This window comes from Helicoverpa zea, chromosome 18, assembly GCF_022581195.2.
Source record: "Helicoverpa zea isolate HzStark_Cry1AcR chromosome 18, ilHelZeax1.1, whole genome shotgun sequence".
Lineage (NCBI taxonomy): Eukaryota > Metazoa > Arthropoda > Insecta > Lepidoptera > Noctuidae > Helicoverpa > Helicoverpa zea.
Genome location: NC_061469.1, coordinates 10,327,579 through 10,347,180, shown reverse-complemented (window position 1 = coordinate 10,347,180; position 19,602 = coordinate 10,327,579). Strand labels below are relative to the sequence as shown.

General features: G+C 36.2%; 4 protein-coding genes across 5 annotated transcripts in view; 3 read left to right on the top strand and 1 right to left on the bottom strand.

Moving 5' to 3' along the window:
- Window positions 1–19,602, bottom strand: part of LOC124639203 (putative nuclease HARBI1) — a 279,629-nt gene that overhangs the window by 174,078 nt on the left and 85,949 nt on the right. The gene's annotated exons all lie outside the window — the stretch shown is intronic.
- On the top strand, window positions 3,366–11,966 carry LOC124639216 (glutathione S-transferase 2-like). Its single transcript, XM_047176482.1, has 5 exons — window positions 3,366–3,520; window positions 3,996–4,132; window positions 10,821–10,988; window positions 11,263–11,405; window positions 11,675–11,966. The coding sequence occupies exons 2-5, from the start codon at window positions 4,000–4,002 to the stop codon at window positions 11,843–11,845; spliced, it is 615 nt and encodes a 204-aa protein (XP_047032438.1). The 5' UTR covers window positions 3,366–3,520; window positions 3,996–3,999; the 3' UTR covers window positions 11,846–11,966.
- LOC124639215 (glutathione S-transferase 2-like) lies at window positions 12,373–15,552 on the top strand. The gene is made up of 5 exons (XM_047176481.1): window positions 12,373–12,447; window positions 13,267–13,406; window positions 13,840–14,007; window positions 14,652–14,794; window positions 15,305–15,552. The coding sequence occupies exons 2-5, from the start codon at window positions 13,271–13,273 to the stop codon at window positions 15,473–15,475; spliced, it is 618 nt and encodes a 205-aa protein (XP_047032437.1). The 5' UTR covers window positions 12,373–12,447; window positions 13,267–13,270; the 3' UTR covers window positions 15,476–15,552.
- Window positions 15,989–19,457, top strand: LOC124639214 (glutathione S-transferase 2-like). Of its 2 annotated transcripts, none has more exons than XM_047176480.1 (5): window positions 15,989–16,252; window positions 16,450–16,589; window positions 18,230–18,397; window positions 18,798–18,940; window positions 19,225–19,457. In XM_047176480.1, the coding sequence occupies exons 2-5, from the start codon at window positions 16,454–16,456 to the stop codon at window positions 19,393–19,395; spliced, it is 618 nt and encodes a 205-aa protein (XP_047032436.1). In that variant the 5' UTR covers window positions 15,989–16,252; window positions 16,450–16,453; the 3' UTR covers window positions 19,396–19,457. The 2 variants fall into 2 exon arrangements, with proteins under 2 accessions (XP_047032436.1, XP_047032435.1); XM_047176479.1 differs by having other exon boundaries at window positions 15,994–16,223.

Sequence of the window (19,602 nt, the reverse complement as noted above, 5' to 3'; positions counted from 1 at the left end):
AGATCCAATCACGACTCAATTACGACTGAAGCGAATGTGGCATTCCGCTATTTATTCTTTTAAATAAACGTTTTTATCCTTTTCTGTGATTCAATAATTAATCGTAATACGATTGCAACATGATTGTAGAGCAAACTACCGTATAGACCGAATGGCAGACCAATTGCAAACCAATGAAATGTCATTGGGATAATATTGGTCTTATATTAGTAGCAGAATGTCCGCTAAGGTTAAAACTACTATTGCGATTCAATTTTGACATTATTTACTTGACAGAATCTGGCCCCTGATGTCTCTTGTGATTAAGGTAATGAGAATTAACAAAAAGTTTCTAAGGGAAAGTTTTTTTTGTAATTATTAGTAAACCACGTGTTCAAGAATCGATCACTAATTACCTATAATGTGTATGGCATACACTGTATGGTATAGTTAAGATTTTTTTTATTCTCGAGTTGTATTACCAAAATTGTCTTATAGTTATAGTTCGGCCATTCAGAGAATGCGTTCCTGACACGTCGCGATTGAACTGACGACGTAACTTTGCAATGGCGTTGCAGTTACGATAAAAATATTTTTGCTGGTTGTTTACCGTTTTAACAATTGAGGAGCATTAAAACAACATTATTATATCAATAATCAATGAATGTTATTACGTCGTCAGTTCAATCGCGACGTGTCAGGAACGCATTCTCTGAATGGCCGAACTATAAGTTCTTTAAATATATATTTAGATAATTAGGTACTAGGTATCGATAATACAGAAGAGTTAGGTATCTATCTCGCTTCTAGTAAAACTCTTTCGAAAATTCCGATCGGCCTGTTGTCTCCTATACTCTATCCACGGAAGCAAGAGCTAAAAGGTAAACAAAGAATGACACTTTTTCAAGATGGCGGTATAACCCGACCGATGACAAAATCACAGATACTGCGAACATTTTACACAAAAATGTGACGTTTTGTTATCGGTCGGGTTATACCGCCATCTTGAAAAAGTGTCATTCTTTGTTTACCTTTTAGCTCTTGCTTCCGTGGATAGAGTATATTAGGAGACGGGGTGAACTTGGGCTTTTAATAGGGTTGTTTCCTAGTATTCATTTAGTTAAAAATAAATAAATGCACCGAAAGTTCACAAAACTAGAAACACGATAAGCTATATTATATAATTTATAACTGACCATATATTTTTTAATTAATTTATGAAATTTAAACTTAGAGCCTATGACGTCACGCCATTAAAAACGACGAGAAGAGACCGATGACGTCATCCTTTCTATATTTGACAATGAGTATTTGACAGTGACAGATATATAACCCGAAATAACCTCAGAATTAATGTTTTGTTTATTTGCTTCTGTGAAGTTCTGTGTGTTAATTGCATTTAAGTGATACAACTGATGAAGAATTATGGAGAAAGGATTTATGAAAGCTGATAGTTCCAATCTGCCAAGAGTAGACTCTTTTATGGTCGCTCAATTCTTTGCCAATAACCAAGATTTTTATTCAGCGGAACGTGGATGAACATTCTATTTGGTTGTATTTCCAGTCTCGCACAACACAAACCTTGTAGGTGTTCATTTAATTTAAGTTTTTTGAACACATCTAATCTTTTCGAATGCTGACACAAACATAACCTCAATATAAATAAACACAAACTTTACGTTTCTTTGCACCGTTTCAGTTTACCGCGTAAACAACTCAAAACATTTGAGTTATCTTATTTTTGTGCTAAATGTATAAAAATAATTTACATGTAAAAAATATTATACTTTTTGTGTCTATTTTGTAAAAATACATTATTAAAATTAAGAAATCAATTAGTTAGTATGTTCGTTTTTTCTCGTCAGATGTACTTTAATGTAAAGGAATGAACAGAGAACGTTGACGTCACAGTCACGTGATCTAGCGTTTTCTGAGCAATATTTTAAGAAAAATAGAAAAAAATGTAATACATAAAAAATACAAAGATTTGAGACGAAAAATGAAAGAGAGAGTGATCTTAAAATTATTTAGAAGCTATCTAAATAGATTTCCGAAAATTGGAAACAACCCTATTTGCCTTATTATTGCAATGTTTGTCTATTAAGAGGACGAATTGGAATTTTTGGCGCCAAGGATCTCAATTTTTCTCAGTAAATACAAAACGGATCAAAATACAACTTGGTTACCTGAAAGTTCATGATATAAACCTTATTTTGTTAGACGTAGAAACATGATTAGGTAACTTTTATAACAGAGAAAAATATATCCAACATACCTCTTTTTAAAAAGAGATTCACATATTATGGGCAAACGGGACCGATTTAAGCCTCTTAACTTTTTTAGTAGGTAGTCGAGTATATACATACTCTTTAAAATTGTAGAAGGAATTTTTATCAAATTATCATTTCTAAATAATAAAATTACAAAACCATTTTGTCGCTTACGACTTTTAGTTACAAGCTAGCGCGCGTATTGTTATCCTCGCCCCGCTCAGACGCTCCGACCCCTTTTGGCGCCTTAGATGCGCGTGCCGGTTATGGAATTATTGTTGACCAATTCGTCGCCTTAAAATTATTTTAATTAAGCTAAATGTGCCTATTAATGTAGCCCTTAGGATAACACACAGTGTCGTTTTGTTTAGTAGACAAGTTTAAGTAATAAATAATGTGATTATGAAAATGTGAATGTATTATTTTAAACCTAGCCAATATTATATTGGTACAATAGTTAATATTAGCTTCTTTAATTATCTTAGATTAGACAGACAATGAATTACCAGTTACAAACCGTCGAAGTGGAAATTTTCTGTCTGCAATTGATTATTTAAAAAAAAATCATCTGCCTTGCCTTTTCCCAATTAGGTATGTTTCGACTTCCAGTCTATCCGATATCAGTGTTTTACGAGGAGCGACTGCCTATCTGACCTCAACCCAGTTATCTGGGCAACCGAATACCCCCTGGTAAGACTAGTTGTTAGACTTACTGCCTTCAGACTATTCCTATTCATTTATTGCCCCTTATTAGTGAGTACTAGTATTTTGTAGTATTTGGTAGATACCTAGTGAAGCATTATTCAGTTTGGCTGATAAATGATCTAAAATTTTACTAATAAAATTAGAATAATATCAGTTCCTACTTTGGGTAACCCGTAAGCATGGCGGACTAGCCGCTACTTCGTCCACACATATCGCGCTATTATTGTTAAAAGAATTGCAATAAAATAACGATAACACAACATATACTACCTACCACAACGTATATTGTATGTATTATGTAGGTATGTAATAATAATACGGCTGGTTACAAGCGAGATTTCAAGTTCAAGCCTACACTTACAAGTTTGGGTCATTGAAAATGTTATTTTATTTGCATCGTCCGTTGGTCGAGTATTGTTTGTATAGGTTACCGAGTAGACTAATTTGCCGGCCGGCATCGAACATCGCGTCATCTAGAAACCGAGTGTGGTTTCGCCCCCCATTCAGTCAGTCTGCTCTCGACGGACGACGCGATCGCACACTCCACTAGGTACCACAAATAAATCGTGAGTTTATAATCTAATATTGTTCAAAATTAGTTAATTTATAAGCTTTAATTTTGTTTTTCCATTCATTTATTCGGAATGTTTAGTGAAAATTTTCTTTATTATAGTTTATTTTCTTACATACGGCTTTACTCTGAGCGTCGTGTGTTGTAAATACTGTAGTGTGTGAACAATATTTTTTAACGTAGGTAGTAACAACATGATTGCGTCGATACCGGCAAATATATTTTTTAATTTACAGATTTACGATAACTATTCACTTGTTATTTTCATGTTTGGTAATGTTTTAAAATGGAAAAAGATAAGATAGGTAATCCTATCCTAAATATAACGGGTTTGACGTTAAAACGCCTGTTAATATAAACAATTCCTACATAACTAGGTAATTAAGTTTTACATAAGTAGTTAGTACTGATGTTTTATCTGCAAATTAGGGGAATTTTGAGCGGATCTAACTTATAAAAATATTTTTCAGAACAATGCCGAAAGTTGTGTTCTACTATTTCCCCGTGAAGGCCCTCGGCGAGGCCTCTCGTCTTCTGCTGTCGTACGGTGGCCAGGAGTTTGAAGACCATCGCGTGTCTCAAGATGACTGGCAATCCTTCAAGCCCAGTAAGTACCTATTCAATTGGCACTTTTAAATTCTACTGTTCTATGTCTGCTGGGTAAATGTGCTTAGTACTCACTAGCCGTTTTCCCGCGGTTTCACCCGAGTCCCGTGGTAACAGCTGCTGATAAAAATAGCCTATGGTACTTGGGAAGAGTGTATAAAAGCTCTCCATTGGTGAAAGAATTTTACAAATCGTTTAAGTAATTTCGGAGCCTTAGGCCTTAGGGTATAAAGAAACAAACAAAAATTATTTCGTCTTAATGTACTAGTATTAGTATTATCAACTCTCAAGCTACTTTAGTAGCACTCATGTTAATTCCATGTCAGAAGCCGACAGGCTGATTCGAGAAAACTCTAGTGCTTGATAATTTGAAAAGGCACTAATGAGACGTCAAGTAGGTAGGAACGAGTTGCATGAAGATGAATCGGAAAGGTAGACACTTGCGTATTATAGGTTGCGTGTAAAAACTTCGTGACTAAATGATTGTCACGCCAGTATTAAATAAGTAGTAGGTACGGTAATACCCGAGATTTATCTCTTCCAGATACAACGGCCAATTAAGTAACACGATCAAATCAAAATCAAAAATCATTTATTCAAACTTGGCTGCAAGACAGCCAGTGGCGGCCCTAGGGGTGTGCGAACTGTGCCTTCGCACAGGGCCTCGCGCTTGGGGGGGCCTCGCGCTACAACCCACAATAATATAAAAAAAAAAAAAATTAAAAAATACACATATATCCAAGGTCCAAGAAAAAAAATATTTTTCTTTATTTATTTCTTATTCATTCTGCGTTTACTTTTTGAGTTCTCAATTTAACAAAAAAATTGGAACACCAACGTAACAAAAACAACTGGCTCTCGATCCAGTCACGGATTCTTTTTATTTGTGCTTAATTCCGAGTTTAATTTGAGAGTCCTTAAACAAACAATTTTAAAAAATTCGCGCTCGCTACGCTCGCGGCTGTTCACTTGTCACTACAGTTCATTCTAACATGATTAGAGTACTTTTATGTCCCAAAACTCAAAAATTTTCGCGCTCGCTACGCTCGTGGCTGTTCGCTTGTCGGTACCATTCATTCTAACATGATTAGAGTTCTTTTATGTCCTAAAACTCAAAAATTTTCGTGCTCCCTGCGCTCGCGACTTCACCTTGCACCGTTCTTTAATAAACAAGTTTAGGTGCTTTAGTGACCCAAAGCTCAAAAATGTTTGCGCTCGCTACGCTTGCGGGTGCTTTATTTTCCACTTCTTTTATTTTTTTCATCCTTTTTTAGCCGAACCTAGAAGGTAGCGCCGCTTGTAAGTCCTTTTATTAACAAGAAAATAACTCCTAGCTCACAACAGACTTTTCACGTAGGACAAAGGGCCTCGCATAGACCTGCCGCACGTAGCCTCGCAATGGCTAGGGCCGCCGCTGAAGACAGCACTTTTTGAACGTCAGGAATTTACATAAGACAGCCCCCAAAACGACCACCCTTCACCATTTCCTATATGTTTTTGCTGAGAAGAAGAAGTGGCGCAACAAACTCATCAGCAAATCTCTTCTTAAAAATCCTTTATTCTGTGTAAGTAGGACCAATAGCACTTTTTAACCGACTTCCCAAAAAGGAGGAGGTTCTCAATTCGGCCAGAAGGTTTTTTTTTTTCTATGTATGTACATCGATTACTCCGAGGTTTATAGACCGATTTACGTGATTCTTTTTTTGTTCGACGCGGAATAGCTGCCAGTTGGTCCCATAGTCGTCAGGTCAGGACCTGATGATGGAAACCCTGAGAAATCGAGGGCAACCTTCGAAAGTTGTAGGCATACATAGGGTAAAAACTTGACATTCAGATGTATGCCTAAAAACACTATACAACAGTGAAGGTTTGGAGCTGACCTGATGATGGAGACCAGAGAGGGTCGAGAGAACTCGACAACTGAATATGTACATTACCTCGTGTTTGGGCTTATATTATTTGTATTGACGAGACCTTTGCAAAAGTGAAAGTTTGGAGCTGACCTGATGATGGAGACCAGAGAACGTCGAGGAAACTCAACAACTGAATATGTAAAATACCTCGTATTTGGGCTTATATTCTTTGTATTGATGAGAACTTTTCACTTATATGGATAGGGACAACTATTACGAATAGTCACTGAAAAGCTGTAAAAAAAAAAACTTTTTTACAAAAAAATTAAACCGACTTCCAAAAACATTAAAAAGCAAAAAAAAATAAAACTAATTTTAGGTGCATCGGCCTAGAAGGCGGTGGCAAAATTAACTTAGTAACATCCAAAAGACACCGACTTCTAGGCCGATGCACCTAAAAGTAGTTTTTTTTTTGCTTTATAGTGTTTTTGGAAGTCGGTTTAATTTTTTTGTGTTGCAACTAGAAGTACATGATTGATTATAAAAGAGTATGATTGATTGCTAATTTAGGTCACCGTATCTGAAAACTGTTCGATAACTTATAGGAAACACTTTCATGCTGATAAAGTTTCTAACTAAGCCTCATTGTTTCTTACCTCGGCAAGTGGTTTGGTAGAGGAAATACCGTAAAGTTTTACTTACAGGAAAATCATTTTTATATTTCTATGGAAAATTCGTTATATCAGATAGAAAATAAACTGATATGTTGTGAGGGATTCCCAAAAATCTAACATTTCCTTATCTCACAACTTATCCGGAGATATGGTAATAATATTATATGTATTTTCCCTTTAGGTTTCCCAAAGATCGTAGGTATTTGCTCGTTTTGATAGTAGGTGAGAATTGGGGGAGCTGGATCAAAAGACCCAGCTACCCCAATTCTCTATTCGAAATGACGCATCTATTTACAGCTAGAGCCGAAGACAAAAGTCTCAGTTTAAACTGGCCCACCCATGTAATTGAATGGTTAATCTGATCGCCCCAATCGTCATGGTGGAAACTATCCATCGACGTCAAGTCAATCATCTGTTTTGAAAAAGATTGACTGTCTTTTTATAACTTCAAGGGTTTTTTATTTATTGACATATTTAAAATACATAAAAAAACTATCCTAGTAAAACATAGTAAAACAAAAATTCATTCCCATCGCTGTCACCTGACTTTAGATTTTTTGGTAAAACCCTTACACTGACACCGAATCCTAAGTTTTACTCCAAGTTTGAAAGGCTGACGTGCCTTTTCTTGCTCAGAAAACATCGAAATCAATGAGATATTTCATAACTACTGTCGTAATCCGTTGACACAGACATCCGTCTATACTGACAGAATTTGTTTACATAACAACAGAACTCTGTCTTCAGGATGTCCAAGCTTGAAAGAAAGTACATAGGCAACAATAGTGGTTATTGTGGTGAAGCTACCAGTGTGTCAACATCCTTATATCTGCTCGTTTATCAGTACCGTGTTTGTTTCGAGTGCTTAAACTGATATGGATCGTTAAAGTGAGTTGTTTGCCAGTTATTTTAAGAGTTGTTGATTAATAAATGTGCGTTTGCTGCTATTGGTTATAATAAAAATGGTCCACATTTATTGTCGGACACAGCGGCGATTCTTTCTTAGGAGATCCTGCCACCTGCGCAGGACACAGTTCACAAGCATTTGCGCTGACACAGGTGCACTCTCTATTCCCTCACTCCCTTAATCCAATGACAGGCCAATCCTTCACAACCGCCGACGGATCAGGACATTTACGCTCTTTCTGATGCACGGCTGTATCCCCACTAACTTCCAGACTTCGGGTTGCTTCATGAAAGTTATCAAAATGAACCTAACAACCCACGCAGAGTAGTCGCGCTTGTTATAGACTAAAGAGGCATTGAATTGGCGATAATGGTACATATATACGCACTTAGGTACACTAACACTTATTACAGGATGCGGTACGAAGGGAAGTTGAATGACTCGTACGTAACACATTTTTTAAATCAGTTCAGTAGTTTCTGAGGCTTTATGGAACAATAAACAAAAATCTTATAATATAGTAGATATACCTAGATAAAATAACTGGAACATCAGAGTAGATATTACAAAAGAGAGAAGTAGGTACAAAGTAACAAGCTAAAAAAATAATGTTCTTTCTTAATTATACATACTATATCTTAACATAGGAATCCTTATTAAATACTACCAGTATTGATGAATGCTAGTTTGCAGTAAGTGCCCCTAAACTATTCTCATCATGTCTCGTGCCTAGCAATGAGAAGAACGGTTTTAGATCGAAGTTACACTAAGAAGGCCTATATATAGCTTACAGGAATACTGGCTGGAATCTCAATGAGTTCGGGCTTCGCATTATGGCTCGACAGATGTGGAAATTCTGATACTGTCAACCAAAGATATTTAACTTTTGCTAAGAAAAACTCGCCAATTTATGCTCGTGTGTTGATTGAGCTTATTCAAATAAAAAAAAAAGGATTTGGGCATGATCAAAAATGTTGAATACTTATGGGGAGTGATAAGATAGCCTAAGTGAAACTGCGAAAACCCATAGGTATAATATAAGCTACTTCGTTATTTTTTTGTTTACAAAAAATATGTCCAATTAAAATAATGGCGAATATTTACAGTTTCTATCCATACTATAAGTTAAGCAAAACACATAAAGATACGTTTAATATTATAGTTTTTTGTAAATATGATAAGAAATAACATAAGTGGCCTACACTGAGGCTGTTGTTACATAAGATACACTATCGAACATTCTACAATACCTACAAACAAACACGTTATCTCTGATTATTTTTTTATTATGCCTACCTAGCATATTATAGTGTTTATAAAAAATACAACAATTACTCTAAATATTATGATAATTAGAGAACAATTAATGGCCCACTAATCATCGTATGTTGATACATTGTGAGATAAAATGCAATTAAAATGTTATCTGATACTTAAACTTAGAAGTTAAATAAACATGGTGATTTTACTGCACTTATCAAATATTTCGTGAACTTTTAAATTAAACACCATTACATGCGATTTTTTTATTTATATCTTTGATATTTTTGTAAACTTGAAATTATTGAAGTATTTTTACAAATATCTTTCTTTAATAGCCTACTATCGAGTTTACGTTGTACATCTACCTAACCCTTATTCTAGAATACGGTGCATACCTAAAAAATAAACTTATAATTAAAGTCGTTACAATTCAATACTTTGATTGAAGACTGATTTTATCGCCTTCGGTATTTTCTAGGAGGTTCCTCCTAGAAAAATCAGTTAGCGCTTTGATTATTATAATATTTATATCAATCTTAGTGAGAGCTACAAGTACGTTTCACTTGTATTGCAAAAAAGATTAGAATTTATAAATCGATATTTAAACAATAATTAAACTCCAACAATATCAGGCCATTGTTAACAATACGAAATTATCAAATGACGGGAACTTATTGAATACGTAATGTCAATTATGATTTTATTCTATTGTTATTTTCAATTCTCACTTAATTCGTATATTTGTAGACATTTGGTGTACTTATACAATAATGTAAAATAATTAAACTTGGATTTTATATTGTTTAAGCCTTATCAAACAGAATTAGTTTCTATAGAAAACTGTTCGTTGACACTTGATAGTCCTATCTCACTTTCACAGTGTGAAAGTGGCCACTGGAAAACTCGTTACGATAAAATGACAAGTACCTACCTACCTGCCCGTTAGCACGTTGTCTAATCTTATCTTTTCAAATGTTGAAATATAAATAACTACCTAAGTGTACTAATAATGTAAAGTTTTTTGAAAACAACATAAGTCTTGTTTTGATTTTCATGTCATTTATTTATCTTACAACATATTATTTATATTTTTAAATATTCGATTATAAAAAAAAAAAAAAAAACATTCAAAAATATAAAAAATAGATGGCCACCAATATCGGGCACAGGGTCCGAGGTACCGGTGGTTAGGGTCCCAGAGACAGAAACCTCCTCACAATACGCGCCGTATCAAGGAGTACTGATTTTCATAATTATTAAAGTTGTCGAAAACTTTAGCATCTGCGGATCAACAGTGCAGAAAAATGTTTGAAAGCTTGAAAATTATGAAATTACATTCAAAAAGCAAGCCTGGTGGTTTCTCTGTTTGAAGAACCACAAATAAGCCGACCGAAAAAAAAAATGATGACGATTTATCACAACTGTGGCAAAAAAACTCCACACAGGAACTTCCCACCGACCCACAAAGATGAATTTACTTCTATTTTTTGCATCGTACATAGAATGACTTGCAAATGGTTTCTTTCATCCGCATAACGTTGGTCATAATAGTTTGTATATGGTACAATAGCTTGCGAGTAGATCGTCATGCAATTTGTACATTGTGTCGTTTCATAGCAATCTCGATTTGTGTAACCCAAGGTCGTGGGATGAGCGCAAATGCGGTTTTAGGATTATACACATATTGTACCTACAGCATATTGTATATGTATAGTTAGTAACTTATCAAACAGATTAGCCGCACGTATTTATTTGAATGGATTAATAAAACGACGTGGCACATTTTTTTTTAATCGCCCTAATAGGAAGATGACTTGAATACGAATCGCCGCAAATATTTTGCAAACTATCTTTCGAAGGAGGTCAATTTCAATACAAGATAGGTTAAACAGTAGTTCATTGGTAACGACTACAAATGTGTTAACGCTTTCGTCTAGAAGAAATATCTAAGTCTTCAAACAGATTTTACTGACAATTTATTTCTACTTTCAGAGACCCCATTCGGGCAGATGCCAGTGTTGGTGATCGACGGAAAACAGTACGCCCAGAGTTACGCCATCGCGCGGTACTTGGGCCGCAAGTACGGGCTGGTCGGAGAAACCCTCGAGGATGCACTGGAGATCGACCAGAATGTCGACCTCATTGATGACCTTCGTGCCAGTAAGTTCTAATATTCTGATACTAGCAGTTTCAGTATGAAGCTGGTTTCATCTGCGTTTCTAGGGAACTAACTACTTCCCATAAACTTACGAATAACGTGCCTTTCTATCAGTAAAATATTTTTTCAAAATCTGTGTGGTAGATTCGGAGATTACACCGTACAGCGTCACAAACTCATTCACAAACTTCACAAACATTATTTCGCAAACTTGAAGCACTTTTTCGTCACCCTACCCAAGTTTCAATTTACTTAAACATTTTATTTGTTCAACAGAGGCTGCCCTAGTCGACTATGAACCCGATGAGGCGGTGAAAGAAAAGAAATACGCTGAGTACGTTAAGACCATATTCCCAGACCTTTTGGGAAAGCTTAACGCTATAATTGTTAAGAACAACGGACACGTAGCACTCGGAAAGGTAATCTACATAGATAATATGTTTTTGCTTACTCCCCATTAGATCCATTTTAAGAGGCCCATGTGCCCATATAGTTTCCCGCGACTTTTTTCAGATCTTCCGAACAGTTTATTGGTAAGGCCTTTGTGTCATAGTGGATGTCTGCTTGTCTTGGAAATCTTTTGGAATCGTAAAGATTTTTAATCACCATGAGTCTGCAGAGCTCTTTCTCATTGGAATTACGACTGTCATTTCATGATACTAATATAATGTCCTTTCTTCCTTTATAGTTGACATGGGGAGACTTCGTGTTCGCTGGTATGCTGGACTACCTGAAGAAGATGCTGAGGATGCCCGACCTTGAGAAGCAGTACCCTGCCTTCAAGCAGGTCGTTGACAACGTGTACTCCATTCCCAAGGTCAAGGCGTACGCTGATGCTGCTCCTGAAACGCCTTTCTAATTTCCTCTAGGATCTGATAAAATAAGCTTGTTATGTTTAAAGAAGATTGAATATGTACATCCTACTCGTGTAACTTTAGATCTTAAGAATGTGTAAGAGTTGAATAAATGTTTATTTTCAATTACTTGTTTTATTTTCTATATAACTTGGTAATTGTATTTTAAATACTGATATAATCATCATAATTGTTAACCCAATGTACCAAACGAAAGATTCAACCAAACTTAGACCTTCAGTATCAAATGAGTAGGCACGAGTTTTCAATTTTTGTAGGATACGAGGAATTACTCTTGCTGACGTTATAATGTTCGTGAGTAGCTGTAATACTTATTTTTAATTCAAATTCGTTCGAGATCTTATCGAGCGTGACGACAGAAATTTATCTATTGATCAAATAAGTGACAGGTGAAGTAAAAACCTACATTAGTATGAAATGAGCTGATACATGGAATTTTTTATCTTGCTGCTAGGCAATTTGGTTGAGATTTGTTTGGAGCTTTGTTACTACCTATCTTGTCTTGTGACTTCTACAATCATTGAATTAGTAGGATCCTGACAAACCACGCGTAAACACTTATTGGAACCAACAACAAAAATAAATCGTGAGTAAATACTTTAGTTATTAAAATATATTCTTATTTTGTTCTAATTGCATTTTTTTGGTCGCAGTTTTTCTGTGATTTATCCAAGTTATAAATATTCCAAAAATGACACTCAGTAGTAGCTGCATTCAAAAATTCTTTTTGTTAGATTTTTTATTTAAATGTACCTAATTCTATTGTAGTTGTTTTATGAAATTAGCTTAATCTTTTCAAACAAGCTTGAAGTAAATTAAGTAGTCTGTCTCTGTTTCAAACGCTTTAACTTTGATAAGTCATCCATTGATCAATTGTCTACCTGACTTAGACGATTTTGACTTCTATTGCGTTAGTAGTATGATTAATGGCGGCTGCAGTAAATACTTGGTATTGTAACCACTATTTTGCTTTCAATTCCGTTCTTTTGTCTACGGAATAGAAGTCAAAATCGGTTGAACAAACAGTAAAAAAGGTTTACTCAAATTTCTAATGTTATTTTAAATGGAGTATAGGTACCTAACAGAAATAAAACTTGCGGATCATTTGACAGCAGCTTCTAACTTATATTGTACCTTCATGTCCGTACTTTTGTGTGTTCGTTTTCTTGATTTTCTGTATCTACATATATACATTATGGTACCTTCTAGCTGTTTTCCGCAATTTCAACCACATCTTGAGGGTATTAATTTCCGTACTCACATTTTTGTGTAGCAGAGCCTTGAAGCTCACTAATAACGTTACATTTTGGTACCTATTCGAATTTTAAAAGCAGTTCACTTGATAAGTATCTAGAGAGAAGAGATTAACTACTAACAGTTTCTTACAATAAAATAATATTTTCAGAATCATGTCCAAAGTCGTGTTCTACTACTTCCCCGTGAAAGCGTTGGGTGAACCCTCCCGCCTGCTGATGGCTTACGGAGGTCAGGAGTTCGAAGACCGACGCATTTCCAAAGGGGAGGGCTGGGATGAGTTCAAGCCCAGTGAGTATTTGGTATTCTTATAACTAACTAGCTGCAGCTTCAGCCAGCGGTTTCACCCTCATCCCGTGGGAACCTCTGCAAGAACCCGGATAAAAAACATATAGCCTTCCTTGATAAATAGGCTATCTAATACTGAAAGAATTTTTCAAATCGTAGCAGTACTTCCTGAGATTAGCGCATTCAAACAAACAAACAAACTCTTCAGCTTATAGTATACATCAATTTTATAGATTATTTTTTTATCAAAGGGGGTATCCCCTTCGTACAAACGTATCCAATACGTAAGATAATTGAATTTGAATTATCCATGTGTAAAAATATCCATAAAAATATACATTTTTTTAAGTTGCCGAAAAAAATCCTGTCCAAAACTTTGAAAGAAAAACAAGAAGTATTTAAGACAATTTGAACAGAGACTTTAAACTACTTTCAGAGACTCCATTCGGTCAGATGCCCGTGCTGGAGATGGATGGCAAACTGTACGCTCAGAGCTACGCCATCGCGCGGTACTTCGGCACTAAGTTCGGACTGGCTGGAGACAGCTTGGAGGAAGCATTGGAGATCGATCAGAACGTTTATTTGATTGAAGATCTTCGAGCTGGTAAGAATCTAATTTACTTAAAAAAAAGTTCAAAGGAAAAAACGTGACCCTATTACTAAGAATTTACTGTGTGTATGTCATTTCCTCTCCCACCAGATTGTTTGTCAAGAACCCTGATAGATGGATAAACTTTTTACAGGTGTTGCAACTATGATTATGTATTCCCAACACACTCTCTCATGTATTTCCTCTACAGTTTTATGTACTTTCCCTACTCACTCCCTTATTAACTACCCCTACATACTCCCCTATGTACTCCCCCTACACTCTTTATGTACTACCCATAGATACTTATTAGAAATTATAAAAATCTGTCAAAAGCGCAATGTTTTGGCTATTTTATAGATAACTAGCTTCCGCCCGCGGCTTCGCCCGCGTAGAGTTCGGTTATATCGCGTTTCCAAGAGAATTCTTCAAAATTCCGGGTTAAAAACTATCCTATGTTCTTTCTCAAGGTCAACTCTATCTCTGTACCTAATATTAAAATCAGTTCAGTGGTTTAGACGTGAAAGCGTAACAGACAGACATACAGACAGTCAGTTGCTTTCGCATTTATAATATTATCTAGTAGGGATATTTCTAAATCAACGCCCTATTTTATTTCGATCTATTCGTCCTAAAATAGAAATAACAATTATTTACAGAGGCTGCAGAAGTTGCTTATGAATGTAACGAGGAGATCAAGGAAAAGAAACATGCTGATTACGAGAAGACTGTATATCCAACTATTTTAGACAAACTGAATGAAATCATCGTTAAGAATAACGGCCACATCGCACTTGGAAAGGTAAACTAAACAGTATTTTATTTTTCCGAGTTGTTGGCAAGCTAGTTTAATATTGCACTTATTCACATGACAATGATAAAAATAACTTCAGTTCAAAACATGAATTGCTTAATGCGGTGACTGGTGACTGGTCATTGGTGTTCGATACTAACACGTGATTCTACTAATTACAAACAAGATATTCATTTTCAAAGAAACTTTTTCGACCACTAATACCAGTCACTCTATACATTTACTTTTTTTTGGAAACCTAGACAAGGTATGAAAGTTGGTAATACCATTTGTGCAGTTGTAGATACTACTTCCTACCTTACACCGTTAATTTCTTATTTAAAGAAATAGTGACGAAATGAATGAACAACTTTATTAAATTAGTGGTGAACATGCATTCCTGCTTCCCTAGCACATTTCATGAAAATGATCATTTCAAACATTTTGATTTATTTAGCTACCAGTTTCAAACATCGTCATTTGACATACCTAATCCTATTTTATCCTGTTGAAATATAGTTGACGTGGGGAGACTTCGTGTTCGCTGGTATGCTGGACTACCTGAAGAGGATGCTGAGGATGCCGGACCTTGAGGAGAAGTACCCTGCCTTCAAGCAGGTCGTCAACAACGTGTACTCTATTCCCAAGGTCAAGGCGTACGCTGATGCTGCTCCTGCCACTGTTTTTTAGAATATTGTCATGGTATTATTAGGATTAACTATAGATTATAAGAATTGTATTATAACAATAAATCTTTTTTTCTATAATTTGTTTCGCTGCTTTTTATTTTAACCAGCTGTCATGTTCCTCTTTGTTTTTTTCTAGCGTGTCAGGCAACATTTCAGCGTTCTATAATTACTTCAATGATGGCGGCTCAAAAACATAAATTATACATTATTTTGCTGTTTTTCCTGCGCCCCTCAAACTTCTGTAAGTTGATTACTTATTAATTATTGTTGAAGCTGCAGAATTTACCTACTTATAAAACTAATATGAGGAGGAGGTACAGTCAACTTCAGGTTAGTGGTAACAGTTTTATAGGAAAATCGTAGGTACTTATTACTGTTAAGGTGCATAACAGTTACCACTGATGTGCTGTCTACCATACCTAAAGACGCCGATACATAAACTTCAACAGTCAATATTACCTCGTCCAAATCCTGGTGACGTCATTATGTAGGTTAGGCACCCCGCGTCACTGTTATTATTAAATTCCCAATCCGCAGCAAATCTTATCGTTCGTGATTACGATACAAATATCTACTTCCGTATATGTTATCGCGTGTATATAAACTGGGTTTGTACTACAGAGATTAGAAGTTCAAGCCTATATTCGTTGGAAACATCCCAGTCATTGTTATTTTGACGGCAAAGCCATTTGGCTCAGGTGACCTAGGAGCTCTGTTATATCTTGTGGCTGCTACCAATTAGTACTATCGTGAGTACTCATATATAAAATTGTCTTAGGTCAGGAAAAAGATTTTTCTAAAAAGTTGCAGATGTTCTTAATTAACTGACAGAACCTAATTTTTTTTTTCATTAAGCCTGTTTATAGTAGTCTTGATTGTGAAATTTCATATATAAAGAAATTCATCCCAATTCCTCGGCTAAGAAGGATCATGGCATTCTTCAATATTAGTAAATCTGAGTTAAAAAACTTGCAGAACCATGCCGAAAGCCGTGTTCTCGTACTTCCCCATGAAGGGTCTGGGTGAGCCATCTCGCTTGCTGCTAGCGTACGGTGGAGTGGAGTTCGAAGATCGCCGTATTCCTCAGGGAGAAGAATGGCTGGCGTTCAAACCCCGTAAGTATTATTACATCTTTTTAAGTCTTGAGGCACTTCTGTGATTATACCAACCGAAGGAGTGCTCAGTCTATAACGCATGGAGGATGAAAGATATCCTACGTATGTTTTCATAAATAAATAGGAAAATGATGCTTTTGTTTAAGCTGTAGTTCTAGTGTTCTTTCTAGTGTTTCTAGTTTATTTTGGTTTGAACCCACAAAGAAAAATGGTAGATTATCTAATCACTAACTATAATAGAGTATAGTCATAGCTTTGTTCTTTTTTACTACAGCACTATTTGACTAAGTATGAGTGTTTTAGTACCCGACACAAAAGCAACAGACATTCCACTATTATTATATTTATTTGATAAGAAAACATTGACTGGTCTAATGCTGCAGACGACTTGGAAAGTACAAAATACAGCACAGGTCGGTAGGTACGTCACGGCCGACGCAAAAAGATGCACGGTGTGACGATGAAAACGTCTCAAACGTCATCGCCACGCCCAATTCTAAAAGCAACCTTAGCTAATTTGGTGGAGTTCAATATGTAGGTATGTTGGAGGTTATGTGAGATTTTTCTCTGAAAAGTTATAACTCGGCCGGTTCTGTGTTTATCCTTAAGAACTCAACACTTATTTTAAAAACTTTTGTCACTCTGTTTCTTTTCAGACAAGAATATCAAAGTAATTTGCAAAACAATATACCTAACATCTATGTGAATATTGTGCGTCTACACGCCTCAAATGCTGCGAACATTTGTGGTTTTTCGTATGTACGCGAGAGAATATGCTAAATCATCAAAATAAATACACACATAAAATGTGTCCTTGACACACGTATTACACAACATTTTGTAACACATCACACAAACAGTTTGTTTTGGGTTCTGTTGCTCAGGATAAGATTATCGATTTGATTATTTTGATAACTGTGTTTAGTAATCCTACCTAGAAACACAATTTTTGGTAGGATTATATACTAAAAACTGTTCAGAGATTGGAATTGATTATGATTAGTTTCAGAGATTGGAAATATTGGGCTAATTAAGTACCAACTAATCGAAAACCAAGTTCGTTTTTGATAAGGTTTGAAGAATTGTTATGTCAATCAAATAAAATGCTAGTTATAGTGAGGAAGTTATATTCTCTCCACGTAAGTAGGAATATTAGAAAAGGAGGTAGTTGTTGAGTTATAGCCGCAAAGCTCAATCGATGCATGATGGTTGACCATTTTGTCATGACGAGTTAATCCGTTTTTCGGAAGGCATGCTAAGTTGGGTCAGCTGTTAGTAGAATATCTTTGGCAGCTATTACGTATAGTCAATTAAAAGCCAGAAAGTCTGACAACCCAATGGTATCAGTTTTCCCGGGAAACTGGGAAGAAGAGATTCGAGAGCCTATCGCTCCATGTGCCACATTGGCACTTAGTTGCGTCCTGTTAGACTGGAAGCCGACTCCAATATCTAAAGTTAGGAAGAGCTAGGGAGTTTGTTCCACCACTTCTTCTTAACAGCAAAAACACATAGAAAGAGGTGAAGGGCGGGCGTTTTGGGGGCTGTCTTTTGTAAATTTGACGTTCAAAAAGTGCTGATTTTCAGCCTACTTTGAATAAATGACTTTTGACTTTACATTGATGATCTAATTGAACTTCCAGAGACCCCATTCGGTCAGATGCCCGTGCTGGAGATGGACGGCAAGCAGTATGCCCAGAGCTACGCCATCGCGCGGTACTTGGGCCACAGGTTTGGACTGGCTGGAGACAACATCGAGGAAGCCTTCGAGATCGACCAGAATGTTTACTTAATCGATGATCTAAGACTCAGTAAGTGAACTGTTTTATGTGTCAGATAGGAGCCTTTTATATGACCGTAATTGAACATCTTTGGCAGTCGTGACGTTTAGTTAGAAGCCAGTAAGTCTGACAACCAGTCTTACCTAGCGGTATCGGGTTAAACGGGAAACTGGGTTGAGAGGGTCAGATAGGCAGTCGCTTCCTGTAAAACACTGCATGGTACTCTGGTAACTACTACATCTGGTTAGACTGGTAGCTGACCCCAACATAGTTGAGAAAAAAGTTACGCAGATGACGATATTGAGCCTTTTATATTACTAAGTTGTGGTAAACACCTAGATATTATTTTGGGAAGTTCACTATATGTACGGCAGTACCTTAACCCACCCATATTATTATAGTTTTCTTAAATTATAACGTATTTTAACAGAGGGTGCGATAGTGCACTATGAACCCGACCCGGAGGTAAAGGAAAGGAAATATGCTGAATACTCTAAGACCTGGTATCCGAATCTGCTGGAGAGACTGAACGCTGTCGTTGTGAAGAACAACGGTCACGTCGCACTTGGAAAGGTACCTATAATAGAAATATAAGCTACTAGATTCCGCCCGCGTTCTTCAAAAGTCCGGGATAAAAACTTTCTTATGATCTTTCTCAAGGTCTACTTTATCTCTGTACCAAATTTTATTAAAATCAGTTCAGTGGTTTAGACGTGAAAGCGTAACAGACAGACGGACAGAGTTACTTTCGCATTTGTAGGGATTTTATTATGATTGCACCAACGAAAACTAAAATATCAAAAGGAATATTAACCTTTCAGTATTCATTTTTCAACGCTACAATTGTCTTTTACCAGTTGACGTGGGGTGACTTCGTGTTCGCTGGTATGCTGGACTACCTGAAGTTGCTGCTGAGGATGCCTGACCTTGAGCAGAAGTACCCTGCCTTCAAGCAGGTCGTTGACAACGTGTACTCTATTCCCAAGGTCAAGGCGTACGCTGATGCTGCTCCTGTCACTCACTTTTAGATCCTGATTAAATAAGTGTTAGATTATAAGAAGGTGTTGAATAAATATAACGTTAATTTTAATCTTCTGTTTATTTTCTATCCTACAATAAGGTAAATGCTGCGGGATTGTTCGAAAGAGTTACCGCGGTCCTGGTACATAAAAGGTCTATGACCGCTGCTGACCTACAGCTGGAGGGGTCATTTGATGATATTTGGGATTAAAAAA